Source organism: Cnephaeus nilssonii (assembly GCF_951640355.1).
Source record: "Cnephaeus nilssonii genome assembly, chromosome: 23".
In the NCBI taxonomy this organism is placed as follows: Eukaryota; Metazoa; Chordata; class Mammalia; order Chiroptera; family Vespertilionidae; genus Cnephaeus; species Cnephaeus nilssonii.
The window spans coordinates 19,424,488-19,446,180 of record NC_137094.1 but is presented as its reverse complement, the minus strand read 5'-3'; the positions used below and the strand labels follow the sequence as shown (position 1 = coordinate 19,446,180).

Genomic DNA, 21,693 nt, shown 5'->3' with positions numbered 1-21,693 from the left:
GTGTGTGTGTGTGGGGGGTAACACATGCACTTGAACCCCTGCACCCCGCGGCTGGCCGGGCCGGCCCGGCGCAGGCCTGCCCCGAAGGCCTCTGCATTTTTGCCTCTTTTTCTCATCGCGGGGCGGCTTGTCTTTAAAAGGCTAAATGCTCGGCACTAAATTTGGTCACACAGCGCGCGCTCCAAGATTCCCTGGAATGTCCTCAAGTTTCAGCCTCTGACAGGGCGGTGGGCCCGCCCCCTGCCCCCCTCCCTCCGGGGGATTGGCCCGTCCTCCCCCGGGCCGGGCAGGCGCCGGGCCCCATTGGCTGCTGGCAGGCGGCTGGTCCACTCGCCCCGGCCGGAGGCTGCAGCTCCCAGGGACTCGCCCAGCACCTGCCTGGCGCCCGCGGGCAGAGGAAGCCCGGTCCTCGAGCAGCCGGGGGGTCACTCCCACGCCCATCAGCTCCGTCCAGACCCACCTGTCCCGCCCGCAGCGCCCTGCCCCCCCCGCCCCGACCCCAGCACGGCCACCGCTCCCCCCGAGAGCCGCGCCCCGTCGCCAAGATGTCCAAGGTGGCCAAGTACCGCCGGCAGGTGAGCGAAGACCCCGACATCGACAGCCTGCTGTCCACGCTGTCCCCCGAGGAGATGGAGGAGCTGGAGAAGGAGCTGGATGGCGCGGACCCCGACAGCAGCGTGCCCGTAGGGCTGCGGCAGCGGAACCAGACGGACAGGCCGGCCACGGGCGCCTACGACCGGGAGGCCATGCTCAGCTTCTGCGAGGAGACGACCAAGAAGCTCATCCGGAGGGAGATGTCCCTGGACGCGGACGTGAGTGAGGGGGGCCGCGGGGCGAGGGGTGGCGGGGGGCGGGCGGCCCGTCACCTCCCGGGATGGACTGTCCCAGAAGGACCCTCCCTGAGCGGGCGTGGGACTCCCCCCCGCCGGTGCCCGTGTCGGGAGGGAGGGGTGTGATGTGCTGGAGGGACAGCACCCCGCGTCAGAGGGCTGCGGGGGGCGGAGAGGGGGGGGCGCTGGAGGTGGCCCTGAGCGTGGCCCCCACACCCGTGGGCTCCTTCACGCGCCCCGCCCGCTGTGAGGGGAGGAAGGACGGGGTGCGCCAGCAGGAGGAGGCGCTCAGCCCTCCCTGCGGGGACCGGGGACCGGGGACCGGCCCATGCCAGGAGGCTGGGCAGGTGGGCTTCCCACAGCCAGGGAGCCCGCAGGTCTGGGAGGCGGGGCCTGTGTGGCTTGAGTGACATTCCTGGGAGGGGGGCGGCACTTTCTGGGGGAGCATCTTGGGGGAGCGGCGCCTCATCCCGTCAGCTCCAGCGAGGACGGCCCCTGGCCCACTCTGCACCTGCTGCCTCCCTCCCAGCTGGTCCTCTGCCGGGCAGTCCTGGCGAGAAAAGGCCGGTCGGTCCCTCCATCCTCGTCCTGTTCTGCTCCCCCGGGGGGACCGAGGCCCAGGCCTCCCCCCCCCCCGTTCCCCCCACGACTGTGTCCTCACAGAGGAGAGGAGGGCGGTGTTTCTCATCACGGGCGCGTGGTGGCCGCAGCCCTGACCACAGCGAGGGGGTGGGCGAGCGGGAGGAGGGGCGAGGGAGGAGGGAAGGGAGGCCGCGGGCCTGGGCTCCGGCTCTGCCCCCACGGGGACCCTGTTTGAGGTTTAGGAGGTCGGGAGGCAGGGGAGCCAGGAGGCTCGGGGCTCATCGTCCTGGGGGCCAGGCCGTGGCCTCCGAACACGATGGGCACATTCTAAACCGTGTGCAGGAAAATGAGGGGCGCAGGGGCCCCGCTGTGGGGCGTCCTCAGGAAGCAGAGAAAGGAAGGAGACGCCCCCAAAGGCGTTGGCACCTCTAAGTGCCCCCGACGGCCCCCCTCCCTGCCCCCCCCACCCCCCCGTCCGTTCGTCCGCTCCTGGGCCTGCAGATTCCCAGGCTGAGCTCAGACACACGCTAACCCCGCCAGGGGCTGTGAGGACTGCTCTGGAGGTGTCTTCTCACAGCGCTTCCCTCGGCCAGACCCGTGCAGCCCGCCCCCCCTCCCCCCCTTGTTTATGGCCACGGAGCCGGGCAGGGGAGTGCGCGTGCGTGCGCTCACACGGTGCCCCTCCAGGCCGCTTTCCCTCGTGGCGATGTCTGTCCTCACCCGTCCTGACTGGTCAGAGTTCAGGGTGCATCCTGAGCCTTGGGCAGGGTCCTCTCTGTAAGTCGGGGAGAATGGGGGTGAACCCCAACAGGTGGCCACGTCAGCCAAGTGGCGGGTGTGTGGCGAGCACCGGGGTGTGAGCAGCAGCAGCACGATCTGTGTAACCAGCTCACAGGCCACCTACCCACTCGGTCTCCCGTCGACAAAGCGCCCACCTCAGAGGGTTGTCGATTCTAAGGGGCCGGGTGGGAGGGGCGGGCTCCGAGCCGGCGTGCAGTGGGCACTCCATGACCGTGACCTCTGCCACGAAACTACCAAGTTCCTGGAGGCCAGACCCAGACGTCGGGGAGTGAGCAAAAAGCAAACCTCCCCCCACCCCCTGCCTGGTCCCCCCAGGGCGGTGCACGCCCAGCTGGCTGCTCCCTAAGGAGTAAACATGGGGGGGGGGGGAGGCGGGGACTTCACAGACAGCAGCAGGCGGGGGCTCTCGCTGACCTGCCCTGGACTCCACGAAGGAGCTGGAGGTCGATCAAAACAGCGAGGCCACCTCCGCGGACGCGAGGGGCATTTACAGAGAGCCTGCCGTGCGCCCCGCACCCTCACCTTCCGTTCTGTTTAAGCCGCACAGATCTTGGGAAACAGGCAGTTTATCCCCATTATACAGATGGGGACACTGAGGCCCCAGGCGGTTGAATGGCAGCCCCGGGTCACACAGGGAGTAGCCAGCCAGCCTGCCTGGCTGAGGACTGTCCCTCCTCCTCGGCCACCCCCGGCCGGCCTGAGTGCGTCAGCTGCTCAGGGTCCCGGATCCCGGCATGAGCTGCTGCAGGTCCCGTCCCGTCCCGTCCCGTCTTGTCTTGTCCAAGAGGCAGTGGCTACAGCAAGGCCGGCCCGTCCCCCAGGACGGGGAGCGAACTGTTAACCGGGTGTGGGTTAGAAGTTAACAGCGAGCAACACCGGGTGTGGATTTAGGGAGCGTGTCCTGCCTGGGTATCTGGGGCGTGAAGGAATTCGGTTAATTCCTCGTAGGCGGGATGATGCTGTTGTGGATAAACGTGGTCAAGGATCCTCACCTTGTAGACAGGGAAACGGAAGTACTCCTGGAAAACCGGTGGGTTAGGGCAGTGGTCGGCAAACTGCGGCTCGAGAGCCACAGGGCGGCTCTCTGGCCCCTTGAGTGTTTAACAAAGGCCAGCTTAGGAGTACCCTAATTAAGTTAATAACAATATACCTACCTATATAGTTTAAGTTTAAAAAATTTGGATCTCAAAAGAAATTTCAATTGTTGTACTGTTGATATTTGGCTCTGCTGACTGATGAGTTTGCCGACCACTGGGTTAGGGGATCTGCTTTAAAACACTGAGGGAGTGGGGGCGTGGAGGGGGAGTGGGGGGCGTGGAGGGAGAGTGGGGGGCGTGGAGGGAGAGTGGGGGGCGTGGAGGGGGAGTGGGGGCGTGGAGGGGGAGTGGGGGGCGTGGAGGGCAGCCCCTGGTGTGATCCCACCCCCAAGGGGTACCCACCTGTCCTGCCCGATGTCTCCTCTGCTCTCTCACCTAGGCTTGTTGAGTGAAGGTCAGTGGGGTCAAGGTGAGGGGCGGGGCTTGGCAGAGCTGACCCGCCCTCCCTCCCCCTAAAGGGGCCGGCTCTCACCCGCCTGTGCCAGCCTGGCCCTCCCTCAGGTGGAGGACAGAGCCGGGCAGGTGTGCAGCCTGCAGCGCCGTGAAACCCGGCCCCTGGCTCAGGTTTCGGGAACTGGATCCCCAGTGCGTCAACTCCTGTGTCCTCCTCCCTCAGCCTCCTCCCCGCTCCTGCCTCCATCCCCAGGGCCAGAGCCTCCATCCCCAGGCCAGAGCCTCCATCCCCAGGGCAGAGCCTCCATCCCCAGGGCAGAGCCTCCATCCCCAGTCCAGAGCCTCCATCCCCAGGGCCAGAGCCTCCATCCCCAGGGCCAGAGCCTCCATCCCCAGGGCAGAGCCTCCATCCCCGGGGCAGAGCCTCCATCCCCGGGCCAGAGCCTCCCTCACCAGGGCCAGAGCCTCCCTCACCAGGGCCAGAGCCTCCCTCACCAGGGCCGGGCCAGGAGGCTGGGAGGAGGCTCTTTAGGCGTCCCACGGTGAACGGGGCGGGGGGGGGGTTGGGGGGCTTGAGAACTCCTCCTGGGCCAGCCTCCTCACCTTCTTCCCCCACCTGCCCTGGTCATGCCCAGCACCCACGAATCCCCACAGGGAGGGTGTGCCACAGGGAGAGGGTGCTGCAGGGATGGGGTGCCGGAGGGATGGGGTGCCGCGGGGGTGGGGTGCCGCGGGGAGGGAGTGCCACGGGGATGGGGTGCCGGAGGGATAGGGTGCCGGAGGGATGGGGTGCCGCGGGGATGGGGTGCCATAGGGAGGGGGGTGCTGCAGGGATGGGGTGCCGGAGGGATGGGGTGCCACAGGGATGGGGTAACACAGGGATGGGGTGCCAGAGATGGGGGTGCCGAGGGGATGGGGTGTGCCAGGGGATGGGGTGCCACAGGGATGGGGTGCCGCGGGGAGGGGGTGTGCCAGGGGATGGGGTGCGGCGGGGAGGGGGTGCGGCGGGGATGGGGGTGCTGGAGGGATGGGGTGCCGCGAGGATGGGGGTGCCGCGGGGAGGGGGGTGCCGGAGGGATAGGGTGCCGGAGGGATGGGGTGCCGCGGGGAGGGGGGTGCCGGAGGGATAGGGTGCCGGAGGGATGGGGTGCGGCGGGGAGGGGGTGCGGCGGGGAGGGGGTGCCACAGGGATGGGGTGCCGGAGGGATGGGGTGCTGGGAGGGCCTCCCACCTGCAGCTCTCGCCCGCAGACTGCCCTCTGCAGGGTCCAGGGCACTGGGCGGCACAGCCCTCGGTTAAGGGGATTAACCCGCCTGCTACTCGCCCAGAATAGCCCTGAGGGGGGGGAGGGGGCAGAGGGGGGGCAGAGAGGGGGAAAGGGTGGGGGTGAGGGGGCAGAGCGGGGGTGGGGGCCGCTGACCCGGAAGGGGGGCAAAGCAGGCGCCCAGCGAGGGTCAGAGGAGGAAGGACGGGAGGGACAGCTCCCCAGCTCCCCGGGGAGGACGTGAGGACGGTTGGGGGGGGCGCTCGGCACCCTCACTCCCTGCCCACCGCCCACTGCCCGCCCGTCGCCTGTAAACGCGCTAAAAAGTCAACCTTTTACAAACCTCTCATGAGGCTGAAAAGATGGTGGGATGAGGGAACAGGAGGGAGAAGTCTGGGTGCGTCATTGCCCCCCTCCCCTCCCCCCCCCAGGCTCCAGGGCGCGGAGAGGAGGCGCCTCGGCGGGGCTCAGCCCACGGTCCCCAGGGCCCCGTGCACTGGACGCCCAGGCGGCCGTCTCCAGGGCGCTGTTTACCAACAGCCGGAGGGCGGCCTCTGCTCCCCGCACCCCTGTCCCCTCCCTCCCCTCCCCTCCCTGCCCCCCTCCCCTCCTGCTCCCTGTCCCCTCCCCTCCTGCTCCCTGCTCCCCGCCCCCCCCGTGTCCCTTCCTGCTCCCCGCCCCCCCGTCCCTCCCCTCCCCTCCCCCCCCGCCCCTCCTGCCCCCCAGAGCCCTGGCTCCTCACTGGTCTCTCCCCCAGCCCTCACCTCCCCATCGAGGGGCCGCAGGACCCCTGCCCCCCAAGACCCTGAGCAAGCAGAGGCAGAACGAGGCGCGGGGGGGGGGGGGGGTGCAGCTTCCATGAAGCTCTGGGGCAGGGTGTCCTGGGCCGGTGCTCACGGTGCTGAGCCCAGCTGGGCCTGGACCCGGTCCGCTCTGCCGGTGCCGCCGGTGAGCTGAGCAGCGGCTCCCTCTCTGAGCTGGGTCCCACCCGCGGGCGGAGGGCGCCCCTCCTGGAGGTTGTGGGGTGAAGCCCTGCAGGTGCCGGGCTGGGAACCGGGGGGCTGGGCAGGCGATGGCCGTGGGGAGGGCAGGACGGGGCGGCGGAACCCGCGGGGGCCGGGAAGGCGGGGGGGGGGGGGAGGGGGGGGGCCTCAGGTCCCAGGGAGGCGCTTCCCCACCCGAACCCCCGGGAACCGTCCCCAAGGCCTCCCGTGCCCAAGGGGAAGGGTCCCCGGTCCCTCCCCACCCCTCCCGGTGGGCACGGCGCCCGCCCACGCCCCGCTGCGCCCCGGCAGCCTCTCGCCCCAGACGCCCCTTTTCCTGATTCTCGGGGCGTCTTGTCTGCGTCGCATGTGGTACCGACGGCGGGGTTTTCCCGCGTGCGCTTTTGTTGGCATAGAAGCTACACACCAGGGCCCCCTCCTCCCCCCGGGGCCCCCCTTCTCCCCCCGGGGCCCCCCTCCTCCCGCGGGACCCCCCTCCTCCCACGGGACCCCCCTCCTCCCGCAGGACCCCCTCCTCCCCCTGAGGTCCCCCTCCTTCCCCCCCGGGGCCACCCTCCTCCCGCGGGGGCCCCCTCCTTCCCGCGGGGCCCCCCCAACTGACTCCGCCCCGCAGTCAGCTACGCCTGCTGGTCAGTCTTGCACGCAGGACCACACGGTGCCCTTTGCCTCTGGCTCCTCCCCCGTCCGTCCGTCCGTCGTCCGTCCGTCCGTCCGTAGCAGCTGTTCCTTCGGGGCTGTGCGGTCTCACTGGGCGAGCGGGCCACGCTTTATCAGCCATTTCCACTCTCGGATGTTTGCGCTGCTCGGTTTGAGGGATTTGCCATCCACGCTGCTGGAGCGCGCGCGCTGTGACGTCATTTTTGCTGGGCGTGTGGGCGCGCTGTGACGTCATTTCTGCTGGAGCGTGTGGGCGCGCTGTGACGTCATTCCTGCTGGGCGTGGACCTGGGGTGGATTGCTGGGTCCTAGGAGGTGGTGGTGACTCTCACGTTCTCACCTGCAGACAGCGGCCACGCTGCCTCATGGAGACCTTGGGAGGGTCCAGTGCATCGGTGTGAAGGTCAACGCATGACCTGTGGAGAGTGAGCTTTAACTAACGGGGCCATCACCCTCACTTCCGGGGACGCCCTCTCTCAGGGGACGGAGCCACCGCGTCCTCCAACACATGCTGCCTCCTGTCCTCACCCCTCTGTGAAGAGGGACACTTGCCCGGCTGGCATGGCTCCGTGGTTGAGCATCGACCTATGACCCAGGAGGTCAGGGTTCGATTCCCGGTCAGGGCACATGCCCGGGTTGTGGGCTTGATCCCCAGTGGGGGGCGTGCAGGAGGCAGCCGATCCATGATTCTCTCTCATCACGGATGTTTCTATCTCTCTCTCTCCCTCTCCCTTCCTCTCTGAAATGAATTTTAAAAATATTTTTTAAAATTTCTAAAAAGGTGACACTGGACTAAATAAAGCCCAGGTCAGACCCTCTGCCCGGGACTGGACCTTTCCGGAAGGGGGTGGGGCAGGCGTGCCCACTTCCTGCCTCCCATCCCAGCCGCGCCCGCACCCGCGCCCGAGAGGACACACCTGCTCTGCTGTTTAGCTCGTGTCTCACCTGCTCGTCCTCAGCCTCAGCCTCAGGCTCAGTCTTCCTGCTTACACCCCCTTTCCTCACCCCCACCCCGGCCTGGAGGAGCCCCAGCCTGTGGCACAGGGACCCTGACTCCCTTCTGAGCTGCAGGTCCCCCCTGGACGGAGGAATTCTGGGGGTTGAAGCCGGGCCCCCCGCCGCCTCCACAGGTGCCCTTTCACCTCAAAGGGAGTCCTTCTCTGACCCCTGCTGCCTTCTCCCCCCCGCCCCCCCATCTCTGCTTTCACCTCGCAGACGGCCTCGCGTCCTGTTTCACCGGGGAACCTGAGCTCAGGTGCGAACGCCGTCCAGGTCCCCGTCTGGTCCCTCCACGCGGCCCTGCCCCGTCACAGGCTCCTGGCCTCCACGCGGGCCTCCTGCTCCCGCCCGCCCCCCACCTCCTGGACGCTCAGGGTGACTGTCCCCCTGGGATCTGTCTTGGGTCCGCCTTCCTGTCCTCCTCTCTGTTCCAGCTCTGTCCTCCAGAAGGAGGCCACGCCCCCCAGCTGGTCCGTCTGTCCGTCTCTCCCGCCAAGGGCTTCCCCGTGCCCCACACCCGCCCTCCCGTCTGGGTGACCTGCTCCACCACGTTCAACCCTCACCTGAGGGTGTGTTTATCGATTTTTAAGGAGAGGAAGGGAGGGAAACATCAGTGTGAGCAGCATCGACCAGCTGCCCCGACCCACACGCGAGGCAGCGCCCTGACGGGAACGGCACCCACAGCTTTGTGGGTGCACAGGACGGCGCTCCGACCACGGAGCCACCGCCGGGCCCTCGTGCCTCGCACGCACACCAGCGCGGGTCCGACTTCGTCTGTGCTCCCTGCAGGCGCCGAGGGCAGGCCTGGCTCTCCCTCGGCCCCGCGGGAGCCCAGCGCCCAGCTCAGCGACGTCGGGAATGAGAGCAGGCAGCGCAGGCTCGGGCGCCATCCCTGTCCCACGAGGCGAACCCAGCTACCCACCCACCGCTCTCTCCTGGGCCCATCCCTCTCTCCTGGGACGGAGGACGACTCTGTGTCCCGGTCCTCGCCCGGAGGGAGAGCTGGCCCTGGTCCTTGTCCGTCTGACAAGCAGCCCGTGAGCGCCGAGCCAGCGCGTGTGCTGTTTGTGCTGGACAGAGGCCTCCCGGCCTCCCTCCCGGGGAACGCGTTCCACGTTCCCTCCCCCTCCTGCTCCACTGCCCCTCCCCGGGGACCTGACATTTCCCGGCTGACTCACCCCGCTCGCCTGCGATCCCCGGGCCACGGGCCCCCCAGGGAGGACCTTCATCCTCGGCCGAGGCCGCCACCTCCCCCCCCCCCCCCATCTGTCCCTGAATGCTGGGCGGCTCGGCCCTCTGCCTCCGGATCCAGACGAGGGGCTGCGGCCCGAGGACTCACGGGGACAGGAGGGGCCTCAGGAGCGGGGTGAGGAGGCGGGCATGGGGTGCAGGCAGACGTGTGCCCCGGAGCTGGGAGGTGGGTGCAAAGGCAGGCAGAGCCCAAGACCAGCTCTCTCAGGTCTCAGGCAGGTGCCGCCACAGTGCCTGACCTTCCCAATCCGCCCCGCCCCCCATGCCAACAGCGGGCCGCCTGGATGCGCAGGAGGCAGGTCCTTAGGAGCGCGTGCCTGAGGGCGGGGCCCCTTCATGGGGTGGGGGCGCACAGCCGGGCCGGGATGGGCACCTCGTCCTCCCCGCAGAGCTGGCCTGCCTTTCCCTGCCCTACTGCGTCCCAAGTCCCCAGAGCCCGGGAGACCCCCCTCCCCCCCGCGCCAGGGGTCAAGGCCCTGCATCCTGGCCTTAAAGGCGCAGTGCCCGCGGTGCGCACGGCACAGGCGACCCCCGGGTGCTAGGGTCCTCCCCACGGCGCTGAGTGGGTCCGCGTCCACCCCGCGTCATCGGGGCCGCGGACACATGCCCCATCACGTTGGGCTCTTGCTTTTGAAAAACCACATTTTCCCATGTCCCTAAAAAACGCCTCCTCCGCCTCGTTGCGGGTGGGTGTTGTTGGAGCCGCGGTGCGGCCGGGCTGAGCCATTTGCCCATATTTGGGCATTTACACGGTTCCCAGTAAACACGCGGCCCCAGGCCCCAAACAGACGGCAGAGCCAGGCTCCTGGCTGTGGCCTTTGGCTCCCGTCCCTGGGGAGGCAGCCAGCCGAGCGGACGATGAACGGCCCTCACACGGACGGGGTCCCCCTGTGAGACCAGGGCGGGCGCAGGGGCTGGGCCCGGAGGTGAGGAGACCAAGTCTCTCACAGGCAGCCCCGCGGCCCGGGATCCAGGTCCTGATGCGGATCACGCCGGGCTGACCCCCTGCCCCCCCGCCCCCGTGACCCTGGGAGGTGTCGCCTGCACGGACCACGGAGGAGCGCACGCGCCTGGTCCCTCGTCTGGGGGAACGGGTTGTTGAGAACGGGCTCCCCCCGGAAACTGGGGTGCAGGGAGGAGCGGGGAAGGGCGAGGCGATGGGCCCGTCTCCCGCTCCCACAGGCCCTGCCCCGGCACGCGGGAGGCCCGGACCAGACCCACAGCGTGCCAGCCGCGAGGCAAAGCGGCGTTTCCCTCCCACGGAGGATAAGGGGGTGTCACCTGCGAGCGGGCTCACAGAGGCACAGCCTGGGGGGGCGGGGGCCTCCCTTCGTGACCCATCACCTCCGGCCTGGCCTTCAGGGAAGCCTCCAGCAGCCTCTCTCCCTCCAGCCTCCGGCCTCCACGCCCTCCCCAGGCAGCGGCCAGTCTCCTTGCGTCCACGACCGACGGGGGGAGGGGGGGTCCCTGGATAGGAAGCCGCATGGTCTCCATCGCTGTCGCCTGCGCAGGCAGCCTGCGGGCTCCTCACATCCTCGCCCCAACGCCCCCCCCAGGGCAGAGAACTGCGCCCCCCCCACCTGTGCCCCCCCCAACCCCCGTCTCTGCCCAGTGATTGCTGGTCCTGGCCCTGCTGTCAGAAGCTCCTGCTCCCAGCACGGGGGACCTGCCGTCTGCCCTGCACATCCTCACGCCACTGCCCGGGGTGGGGGTGGGCGAGCGGGGCAGAGCTCCCGGCACCCGCAGGAACCTCCAGGGACCCCAGCAGCACCCACTGCACCCCGCCAGGCAAGGAGGGAGGATGATCGGGGGCGGAGGCTGGGGGCGGGGGGAGGTGCCGTTCCCAGGAGGCCCGTGCAGTACCCCGGCCGGCCCCTCCGCCCAGCCCCGCGGTCAGGCCCAGGGCGGCCACAGGCTGGTCTGACTGAGGACGTGTGGGGCCCTCGTTCAAGAAGGACCAGCCCTTTCGAGACCAGGACCGCGAGCCTGAGGCCCCGCGGGGCCCTCTGCACGGGCTGTGGGAGCAGAGGGGCAGCCTGCTGTGCGGCGACAGGAGGAGGTGGGGGCCGGGCCCGTGTGGACAGCCCGGGGCCAGCGGCCGCGTTTCGGGGGACCCCTCACAGGCCGGGCGGCGAAGAGCAGGGAGCAGGCATGTCCCAGGGCAGAGCCCAAGTGGCTTGTTTGTTTCTGCAGAGATTTCCCCGTTTCTCCAAAAATGGGGCTTCGCCGCACGCTCCCCGATGAGTCACAGGCCCGCTGGCCGAGCCCCGAGGTGCGGGGAGCCGGGCACTGCCCCCCCTCGACTGCCCGCCCGCCGAGAGGGCAGAGGGCGTGGCCGGGAGGCCCGGGCAGGGGCGCTGCTCTGTCCATCATTCACGTGGATCCCAACCCGGGGACGCCCGAGCCACGCCACGTGGCCGTGGGCCCAGGAGGAGACGGGGAGATAGGTCCCCCGCGGCCACAGGCGGTCGGGGTTCTCGGGGGCCGTCCCCCACTCCCCTCCGCGCGTCCCCCCTACCGCTCCCCGGAGGGAAAGGCCTGCCGCCCCCCTCGGCCGAGCGAGGCCTGTTATTTCTAACTGCAGCCCTCCCTCCCAGGGGCTGGCGAGGCAGGGAGCTGGGAGCAGCCACAGGCAGAGAATGACCTCGGGGGCCACCAGGTGCCCCCCAGTTCTGGGAGCAGAGCCTCCAGCCGGCCGGGCTCCCTCTCCGAGGCGCTCCCAGCAGCCCGGCCCGGCCGAAGGCTCCTTCTCCTTTTAAGGCCACGGCGTGCCGGGCAGCCCCAGCCCGTTCCTGCTGTTGGTGATTCATCAGCCTGTTTTCACTCGTTTCTTCCTAAAGGGCTGGCGCAGCGCCCCAAAAACAGCCACGTGCGGGCCCCCGGGGCCGGGAGCACCCGGGGAGCCCTGGGCAAGGAGGGGGCCGGTGCTGGGGTGCTGTGGGCAGCAGGGCACCCCCGGCCCCAGAGGGAGGCTGGGGCGGGCCAGAGGAGGTCAGAGGTCAGGGAAGGCCCCACGGACTGGGTTCTGCGGGTGAGGCAGGTCTGGAGCCCTTTCTTTCCTGAACTTGTGGGTGAAACCGGTCACGTCCTCATCTCTAAGGACCCCGTTTCCCCCGAGGGAGGCCCGGTGGGCGGCGTGGGGGCCCCCGCGGGGGGCACCGCGGGAAGGACGCGCAGGACACGGAGGGCAGCTGCCCCTCCAGCGCCCGGGGGCGGCCCCGGATGAACCCCCTGAACGGGGGTGGGGTGTGGGGAGGGGGGCCGCCGGGCAGGCTGCGGGCAGTCGCAGGTGTGTTCTGGCCCGGAAGGCGACCCGTGGGTCCCTCGTGTGCGTCTGTGCGTCTCCTCTCCTCCCTTCCTTCCTGCCAATCGAGGTGCGGCCGGGTCCCAGGCCGCTGCGTCCGCTCCCTGGAAGGGCGGCCTCCGGTCTCAGTCGCGCCGGGAGCCAGCGTGAGAGTCGGGGGCTCTCCTCCCCCCACGGGCACCAGGGCCAGCAAGTCCCTTCAGCCGCCCAGCCACGGGCAGGAGGGGACGGGCAGGGGGGACGGGCAGGAGGGGCGGCACATTCCCAGGGCCTGTCTCACCAGGCCCGGGCCCCGGGCCCCCCTCCGTGGTGATGAGGGGATGGAGCCAAGGACTGGCTGCTAAGTAAACGCTGGTCCCCGCCGGCCCGTGTGTGTTTGCGCTGCAGGAACAGGCTGTTCCCCAGGCCGGCACTGTCCGCCCCTCCGGCTGGGGGGTGTGTGTGCTGGAGTCCTTCTCCTTCCCCCTCCCCCTCCCCGTCCCCCCCCCCGTCCCCCCCCACCCCCTGAAGGACAGAAAGTCTTCCCACCAACCAGGCCCTCGTCCCTCCTCTCACCCCTCGGGGAGGAAGGCACACCGGCCCCTGAGGTCCCAGCGGCTCTGAGGTCTGTCCTGGTGGGTCAGTTCGCTCTCGCTTCTGCTCTCAATGGTCCTGCCTCCCAGCTCCTCCAACGTCAGGTGGGGCGGGCAGTGCTCCCCAAAGTGGCCCGGGAGGTGCGGGACGTGCCCGTCCTCAGGGTCTGTGTGGTCACAGCGGGGTCACAGCGGGGTCACGGGGTCCTAGATCCCGGGGTGGGCTGGCCCGGCAGGTCCCAGGGCTCCTCAGAGAGGTCTGGTCCTCGGCAAACTTTCTACCAAAAGGCGGGGGGTGGCGGGGCATCGGGGGTTATCAGAGAGCACGCGCTCAGCGCACGGCGTGTGGTCGCCTGTACTTCCGTGAGGTGGTGGCGGCAGCAGCAGGCGTAAATGCCCTGGATTGGAGAGATGTCAGCAGCCTGCCTCGGTGCCCCCCCCGCCCCCCATCCCCCCCCTACCTCCCCGTGTTGAACAGGTATCATGTCTGAGGCCCGCTGACCTCCCTGGAGGCGGGGCCAGGACCCGGGCAGGCAGGTGAGGCCCTGGCCTGCAGCCCAGGATGCGGGGTGAGGGGGGTGGGGGGACGGGGTGTGAAAGCTAGTGACCAGGATGACAGATATTTTCATGAAATTGCAAAAAAATCAGAGTAATGCCAAGGGCCTCGATGAACACCAATTCACCGCCGTCAATACAGACCGGACCAGGGGAGGGACGTGCCCTTTGGCCCGGTCCCCACATGGCTAGCGGGGGGGCCCCCCAGGGCACAGGCCTGTCTCGGACAGGAAAGGCCCGGGGAGGGGCCGTCCGTGTCCCCGGGGTCTCAGCCCTCGGGTTCCGGGCCTGAGCCGGGCCCTCTCGGCCCCCCGTGGTCACGGCGTCCCCACCTTCCTCCCGCCGCCACCCCTCTCCCCCGGGGGGACCAGCGCCTGGTATTTATTTCCTTCTCTGAATTCTTAGGAAAGCAAGCCGGCGGAGACCAAGGCCGATGCCAAGAACGGCGGCAAGAAGGCCCTGGGCCCCAGGCAGGACTCGGATGCGGGGCGGGCTCCCCGGCGGGGCGTCCTGAAGAAGGCCTTCTCCCGAGACAAGGAGGACGCCGCCGCCGCCGCCGAGGCCAAAGGCGCCCCCCAGCCCCGGGAGGAGAAGCTCATCCGGGGCATCGACCGGGGCCGGGTCAGGGCCGCCGTGGACAAGACCGAGGCGGGGGGCAGCGGGCGGGGGGACGGCCAGGCCCCCAGGAAGGAGGAGGAGCCGAGAGGGGCGGCCAGGAGCACCGGCCTGAGCAGAGACAAGGATGAGAAGCCGGAGGACGGGAAGGGAAGAGGCGGGGGAGAGCGCAAGGAGGCTGCGGGGAAGGAGGGCCCCACGGCGGCGGCGGCGAGGAAGGAGGAGGAGAAGGTCACCCAGGAGGCGCCCCCCGGCCCCAGGGCGCCCGCGGGGGAGAGGCAGAGCGGGGCAGCGGCCGAGAAGCCGGCGGCCCCCGCCAAGCCCCCCGCCGAGGGCCCGGCCCCCGCCGCGGAGGGGGAGGAGGCGGCCCCCAGCATCTTCGACGAGCCGCTGGAGCGCGTCCGCAGCAACGACCCCAGCATGACGGAGGTGAACGTCAACAACTCGGACTGCATCACGCCCGAGATCCTGGTGCGCTTCGCCGAGGCGCTGGAGTTCAACACGGCCGTGCGGGTGTTCGCCCTGGCCAACACGCGGGCCGACGACCACGTGGCCTTCGCCATCGCCATCATGCTCAAGGCCAACAAGACCATCACCAGCCTCAACCTGGACTCCAACCACATCACGGGCAAGGGCATCCTGGCCATCTTCCGGGCGCTGCTGCAGAACAGCACGCTCACCGAGCTGCGCTTCCACAACCAGCGCCACATCTGCGGCGGGAAGACGGAGATGGAGGTGGCCGCGCTGCTCAAGGACAACACCACGCTGCTCAAGCTGGGCTACCACTTCGAGCTGGCCGGGCCCCGCATGACCGTCACGCACCTGCTCAGCCGCAACATGGACCGGCAGCGGCAGCGGCGGCTGCAGGAGCAGCGGCGGGCGCAGGAGGCGGCGGCGGGGGCGGTGGGGGCCGCCGGGGAGAAGAAGGGGCTTCTGGAGGTGCCCAAGGTCAAGGTCGGGGGGGCGCCCGCCAAGGGCTCCCCCGGCCCCTCCCCGCAGCCGTCTCCGAAGGCCTCGCCCAAGAACTCGCCCAAGGGTGGGGGGGCTCCGGCCGCCCCCCCGCCGCCCCCGCCGCCGCCCCTGGCCCCGCCCCTGATGGTGGAGAACCTGAGGAACTCGCTCTCGCCGGCCACCCAGAGGAAGATGGGGGACAGGGCTCTCCCCGCCCAGGAGAAGAACTCGCGCGACCAGCTGCTGGCCGCCATCCGCTCCAGCAACCTCAAGCAGCTCAAGAAGGTGAGTGCGGGGAGGGGCCTTGCCCGCCGGGGGCACCGCTGTCCCTCAGGGGGGCTGTCCCGCCTTTAGGGGCTCCTCCAGCTCCCCTCCTCCTAGAAGAGACACACACGACACGCAGCCGCTCCGCAGGGCGCGGCCCCCCTGAGCTCCCTCCCTGAGCTCCCAGCCTGACCGCGTCCACCAAAGGCGCCTGGGAGTCAGTGCGTGCAGTGCAGGGGTACCCCCCCCCCCCCGCCGTCCGGCTCAGGCCCGGGCACAGCAGCCGTGTCATTGGTCATTGGGCCGGGACAGCGGGAGGAAGGACAGCCGGTGGTCGTCCCGGGGGCACGGAGACGCCCAGCTCCTCCTGTGTCCACCCACGCGCCCACCCTCAGGCCCACCCGTGCGTCCGGGCCCAGGAAGAGGCCGGAGGCGGCTGGGCCTCGCCGGCGGCTCCCTCAACGCCCTGCCTTGTCCTTGCAGGTGGAGGTGCCCAAGCTGCTGCAGTAGGGCCAGGCTGCGGGCACCGCGGGCACCGCCCCCCGGGGTCGCCCAGACCCGCCCCCGGCCGGCCTGCTGCGGGCGGTCCCCCGCCTGCCCGGGGTCCCGAGGCCGCGCCACGCTTTCTCATCCCGACGGTTCCTCTCCGCGGGCCGATGTTTCCGGACAAGAAGAGTCCTTCAGGCACGTCGCGGAGAAGACGGCACGCGGCGGGGAGCCGGGGAGGATGTGCACGGGACCGCGTCACGGCCCAGCCCCGCCCCCCAGGGCCAGGATTCAGCTCTGAGGAGCCCTGGGGCAAGGCTGCTGGGCTGGTGTGCAGGGCAGGGCAGACGATGGAGAGGGAGAGGGACGGGACGAGGACGGCCACCCCCCGCCCGGGCTGACAGAGCCTGGACAGACGGACCGTGCCCGGGGGAGGGAGGGGCAGGCGCAGCCGGATCAGAAGGTTTGATGCCAAAGCAGACGTTGTTTTCCTACACCCACGCGCTGTGTTGTGACCCGCTGTGTCTTCCCATGAGATTTTGATAATATATACGAGCCTGTAGCTGCGCGTGGCGATGCCCGCCTCCGTGCTGTGCGGGGCCCTGCCCACCCCGCTCCCTGGGGACCCTGCGCCCCCGGTCCCAGCCGTGCTGTCCCAGGCTGCCCACAGCACAAGTTCACTGCCGAGCGCAGCGTGGGGGCAGCGCCCAAGCTGGCTGCCCAGGCCCGGGACCAGGCCTCCGGGGTCTGGGAGGCACCGCCAGGGACGGGCAGAGGGAGCCAGGCCGGGGCTGTATGAGGCGTGTTCACCCCCTGACTCGCCCGGGCTGTGGGCTCCCCGCCAGCTCTCAGGGCAGCCCCACTCCCTGCCCTGTCCTGCCTCCCTCTATGGGGCGCAGCCTTCTGGCTGGACGGCCTGGCGCTGCTGGCACCGCTGCCTTGGGTCGGAGTCACTAGTGGGTTTTCCTGCCTCCACGGCAGCGGGCAGAGCAGTGTTCCCATCTTTGGGGTGCAGAGGGTCTCTGCCAGGTGGGGCCACGACGGAGGGCAGGCTAGCCCTCGGCACAGAGCCCCGCCCAGGCCCCCCTCCGCCCTCGCGGTCCCCCAGCCCAGGGCCCTGTGCGCACAGCCGGCAGCTCCGAGGCCGCGCGGGGAGCAGGGAAGGCAGAGCCCGCGCCTCCTCCCCTCGCTCAGGGCCGCAGCGCCCCCTCCAAGCCTCCGGCCCCGCAGACGGGCCCCCCGGGGAGCCCTTTCCACCACCGTCCCCCCCACACACCCCGCGGACGCTTCCTCCAGCTCCGGGCACCGCCAGGCCCGGGTGACGTCACCCTCCTCGGCGCCCGGGAAGCGGGAGCGCAGCGCCACCTGCTGGCGGGTCCCGCGCAGGCTCCCTGGTGACGTCACCCTCCCCGGCGCCAGGCCGCGCGGCCTCCCCTGGTGACACCCCGAGTGCAAGAGCCAGAGAGGGTCTGTCGGGGTCCGCGCCCGCCTTTCACGGGGAAGGAACGGGGTTCAAAGGGAGCAAGTCGGTCCGCGGCCTCCTGCCCCCGAGGATGCCCTCCCCGCACCGCTCCCAGGTCCCTGCTGCTCCCCCTCCCGGCCTGGCCTTGGGGACCCTGGTTCTCAGGCCCTGCCCCAGGCTGTGACCAGAGCCTCCCCCACAGCGTCTGGGTGGCAGGGACCCCGGGGGGCACGGCTGGCACAATGGCCATCTGCAGACCCTGCCCTGGGGCCTCGGAAGAGGGAGGAGGGACACCCACCCCGCCCATGAGCGGAGCCGGGACCTCAGGGGCCCAGGTGGACCTCAGGGACCCCAAGGGAGGAGCAGCCGCACGTCTGAGCTGTCGCAGGCCGGGCTGGGCCGGGGTGGGGGTGGGAGGAAGCTCTGTAATGTGGGCAGCTCCCCACCCAGGGCAAGACCCACCTCGCGGGCCGTGGGACCAGCCCTGGCCTGGGTGCCCGCCTGTGGGGGGGGGGGGTGCGGGGTGCTGTGCCCTGCCCTGCCCCTGCCCCCTCCTGCCCTGGGGCGTGGAGCCGGCAGCCTTGCAGGACGGTGAGGACCACGGTCCACGTGAGTTGCCTCTCAGCTTTAATGGCAGCCCAGCGGGGGCAGTGGGACGGCAGTGGGCTCCGCGGGCAGCTGACAGAGCCCCGCACAGCCGCCAGGGCAAGCAGGGGGTCCTGGGAGCGGAGGGGCGGGCGGTGACCCACACTGCGGGCCTCCCCGGGCCCCCGGGAAAAATAAAGATAGTGCAGCCACGCCAGGCCCCACCCGCCCTCCTTCAGGGCTGAGTTCCCGCCCAGACCCTGTCCACCTCCCTGCACGGCCCGGGGGGTGGCTGGCTGGGGGCCTGTTGAGGGGTGACCCCTGCCAGGGCCAGGGCAGACACAGGCGGGCCTGTGAGAGCAGCAGACTGTCGGTCAGTCCCTCAGGCTCCGGGGTAGGCGGGCTGCGGTGGCAGATAAGGGGGCGGAGCTGGAAGCCAAGGAGACAGGACGTTGGCCACAGGAGCAGTGAGGTGACCCCACCCCCGGGCGCGCGGGATTCGGGGAGGAGCCAGCCTGGGGGTCTCAGCTGAGGCAGAGGGCAGCGGAGAGGGACCCCGGGTGACGCGTGGACGGGGAGGTCCTGGCGCAGGGGAGGGGCCGGAGGAAGGGCTGGATTGCTCGCTCACCTGCAGGGCTGTAGACAGGGGGCCCTGCCGGGTAGAGAGGAGGCTGGGGAGGAGCACTGGGGGGGAGCAGGAAGCCCGGGGGCGGGGGGCCGGGGCCAGCTTTGGGGTCCGGCGGGTACGGGTAAGCCGGCTGCACGAGGGCGCCTGTCATTGGAATCTCCTGGCCTGAGTGGGGGGGACAAGGTCAGTGTTGAGAGCTCTGCCTCCAGGGGGCGCCACCACGCCTTCCCAGGGAGCCCAGGTGAGCCCCACTGGCGGCCGGTTCGCTGGCCCCCCACACCTTGCCCTTCAGAGCAGAGCAGGGCGCTGGGCGTGAGGCCTGGTGGGAGTCAGAGCACAGCCTGGGGAGCGTCCTTGGGCCGGGACCGGGCAGCACAGGGCTGGATCTGATCATCCGCGGAGTTGTCCCCGGGGGACCCCAGCCGCCCCCACCCACCCCTCCCACATGGACCTCCCAGGCCCATCACCCACGCGGCATCAACGCCCATGGCTCAGACCCCCACAAACACCCGTGCGCGTCCGAGTGGCTGCAGGTGTGTCCACAGGGCTGCCCCGGGCCGGCCCCACCGGCGGGTCCCGGCGGCTGCCCGTCCCTACCTGCACAGGGGCTCTGCAGCCGCCGGCGCCGGCGGGCCAGGTAGCGGCAGGTGCAGAAGAAGCAGAAGGCGGCGGAGGCGACCACGGCCAGGAAGAGGGTCAGGGCTGCGGCCAGGCCCGCCGTGAACTTGGGGCTGGAGACAGAGACGGGTCCTCTCACCTGCGGCTCTCACAGCGGGGCCGGCGGGACCCCAGACGGGGCTCCGTCCTGGGGAGACCCCTGCCTCCCCTCCCGCCGGCCGAGGCGCACGGGACAGCGTGCCGGCCCCTCAGGGGGTATTCTTGTCCCTGGGAGGCAGCCTGGAACCCACGAGCTCGGCACCTTCGTCTGTGGGGGGAGCACGGCCGACACCCGCTGGCGGGCAGCGCACCCCTGGTCGCAGCCCAGTTCCCAACGCGGCCTGCGGGGGGCGCAGACCCCGGGCTCCCTCCTCAGTGCCCGGCTGACCGGGAGGCGGAGGCGGCGGGAGGGAGGCCGGCCCGGTGGCTGCTGGGAGGAGGGACAGGTGGGCGCCCACCTGAAGCCCAGGCAGCGCTTCTGCTGGGACTCGGAGATGAGCAGGCTCAGGTCCCGGCAGCAGGAGCGATGGCGGCAGGTCCCGCAGCAGAAGGTGAAGGGCTGGCAGCTGAAGCCCGGGTGCCAGGCGTCGTCCTCGTCCAGGTACCCCAGGCAGCCGGTGCCGGCCAGCGCTGCGTGCGGGGCGTGCGGGGCTGCCAGGCTGGTCCCTGCCTCCCTGAGCCCCCCATGGTCCTTCCCCAGTGACCCCACTTCCCACTGTGGTCCCCACGCCCCTGGTGGCCCACCCCACTGGCCCCCCTAGTCAGCCCCCAGCTGTGGGGTCCCCAGCCCCCTGGTGCCGGCAACATGAGTTGCCCCTTGGGGCTCAGGGGTTGGCTTCCCAGGGCCCAGACTCCATCCTCTCCCTCCTGCTCCCTGCCAGCACCCCCAGGGGCCCGGGGACCCCACTCCTGGCTCCCTGCCCCTTACCCAGGGGAGCCCCCAGCAGCAGGAGGGCGACGGCCGTGAGTGGCATGGTGGGAAGAGGGTGCTGCGGGTCCCGGAGCTGCTGGGGGCTGCCCACTGCCAGGCACGGCTGTGGTGGCGACTGCCTGCGGGCAGCGGTGACCACGCCCAGGGCCCGCCCCCGGCCCCACCCCAGCCTAGCCCTGCGCTTGTCCCCTGTGGTGGCCCGTCTCCGCGCAGCGCCCAAGCCGTGCCGTGGACCCGAGCAGCCTGATCCTGTGCCCCCCCCCTGGAGGGCAGGGCCTGTCCAGCCCAGGACGCCGGAGGAGGGGAGGGGAGAGGCTGGGAGCCCCCCACCCCAACCCCCATCCCCAGAACAAGGCCCCACTGAGGCAGCTCAGAGCAGCTTTGTCCCCGCTGTGCCTCCCACAGGCCGGGCTGCCAGCCGCAGCTCCTGTGGCCCCGCCCCCACGCGGGCAGCGCGGACACCAGGGCTGCCAGGCCCTGCCTCCCGGTCTCTGAGCGGCACTTCCTCAGGACGTCCTCGCATCTGCGGCCCAGCCAGGGCCAGGGAGGCTGTCCCCTGGGGCCCGCCCCCACGCCAGGACCCTGAGCCTTCCCCACAGGCCCTGAAGCCACGCCCCCACAGCCCCGCTCTCCGTGGCAGCCCGCGCTGACACTGACAGCTCAGTGTCACGTGGCCCCGGGGAAACTGCCTCCAGGGCCGGCGGGAGGACCAGGCACTGTGCTGCCCCAGGGCCACCCGACCACGACCCCGACCTGACCCCGACCCGACCCCGCCCAGCTCCTGCGGGTGGGCCTGGGGCCGAGTCTGCTTTACTCATGATGTCACCGTCTGACCACAGCCAAGGGGGGGTCGCTCCCGCCGCAGATCTGGGAGGGGTCACGGCCCCAGCTCCTTCCGAGGGGGGGCGGGGGGGGACAAGGGGCTTCCTGGCCAGGGGCAGCACTGGGGAGACGCGGCCCGGTCCAACAGCTCCCCCAAGCCTGGTGGCCATGGGGCTCTGGTGCCGTGAGCCACCCCTGGGGAATGAGACCCACCACGGATGGCCCGGCCTGTGTCCTCCTCCATCTAGTTTCTCCCACCTTCTCCGCTCTGTCCGCCGAGCCCCCAAACCCTGGGAGAGCCCTCTGCCCGGGTCGGACCTGCAGGCCGAGTGCTGCCCCTTCCGGGGGGGGGGGGGGTCTCACTGGACAGGAGCCGGTTCCTCCTGCCTGACCCGGAGGCGCCCCTGAACTTCCAGCGGCGGGAACGGGCACCTGCCGCGAAGGCGCCGCAGGAGGAACGCGCCAACGCCCGGACACAGCCCACGGGGCCCGTCGGCCGGTGTCTGTGGAACAGGCCCCCCAGCATGAGGCCCCGTTCCTCCAGGACTCGAGCACGAGGCCCCCTTCCCCAGGGCAGCTGCACGAGGCTGCTCTCGGTCATCGGGGTCCCTCTGGCCACGCACGGCCCTCAGCACGGGCCCCGGGCCGGCACCTCCCAAGGTCAAAGGGAGGAAGAGCAGGAGGCAGAGGCAGTCGGAACGCCCGCCGGCAGACGTCCCTCCCTGGACACCAGGGACACCGAGTGGCAGGGGCTGCCCTGGAGATGCCGTGCCAGACCCTTCCTTGAGCTGCAGACCAACTCCCTCCATCCACTTCCTGTCCGAGGCCACCCGCCTGCAGGGCGCTGCGCAGCCGAGCTGTTACCAACAGGCCCCGGAGGGGGCACCTGGGAGGGAGCCCTGTCCCCCAATGTCGCCTCCTCTCGCCTGACCCGACAGACCCGCTTCCCTTAGGCTGCCGGCCGGCCGGCCCGGCCCGGCGGAC

At 70.7% G+C, this 21,693-nt stretch overlaps 2 protein-coding genes across 3 annotated transcripts; one reads left to right on the top strand and one right to left on the bottom strand.

Annotated features, from left to right (window-relative positions):
* The first annotated feature begins 193 nt into the window (after positions 1-193).
* On the top strand, positions 194-16,214 carry LMOD1 (leiomodin 1). Its single transcript, XM_079763400.1, has 3 exons — positions 194-812; positions 13,714-15,159; positions 15,622-16,214. Exons 1-3 carry the CDS (start codon positions 546-548, stop codon positions 15,646-15,648), a joined length of 1,740 nt encoding a protein of 579 aa, XP_079619526.1. The 5' UTR covers positions 194-545; the 3' UTR covers positions 15,649-16,214.
* A 151-nt stretch (positions 16,215-16,365) lies between these two features.
* Positions 16,366-21,637, bottom strand: SHISA4 (shisa family member 4). Of its 2 annotated transcripts, none has more exons than XM_079763402.1 (5): positions 19,885-21,637; positions 19,415-19,586; positions 18,897-19,030; positions 18,300-18,464; positions 16,366-18,100 (listed from the first exon to the last, which is right to left on the bottom strand). In XM_079763402.1, exons 1-5 carry the CDS (start codon positions 19,928-19,930, stop codon positions 18,054-18,056), a joined length of 564 nt encoding a protein of 187 aa, XP_079619528.1. In that variant the 5' UTR covers positions 19,931-21,637; the 3' UTR covers positions 16,366-18,053. The 2 variants fall into 2 exon arrangements, with proteins under 2 accessions (XP_079619528.1, XP_079619529.1); XM_079763403.1 differs by having other exon boundaries at positions 16,380-18,074.
* Between the last annotated feature and the right edge of the window lie 56 nt (positions 21,638-21,693).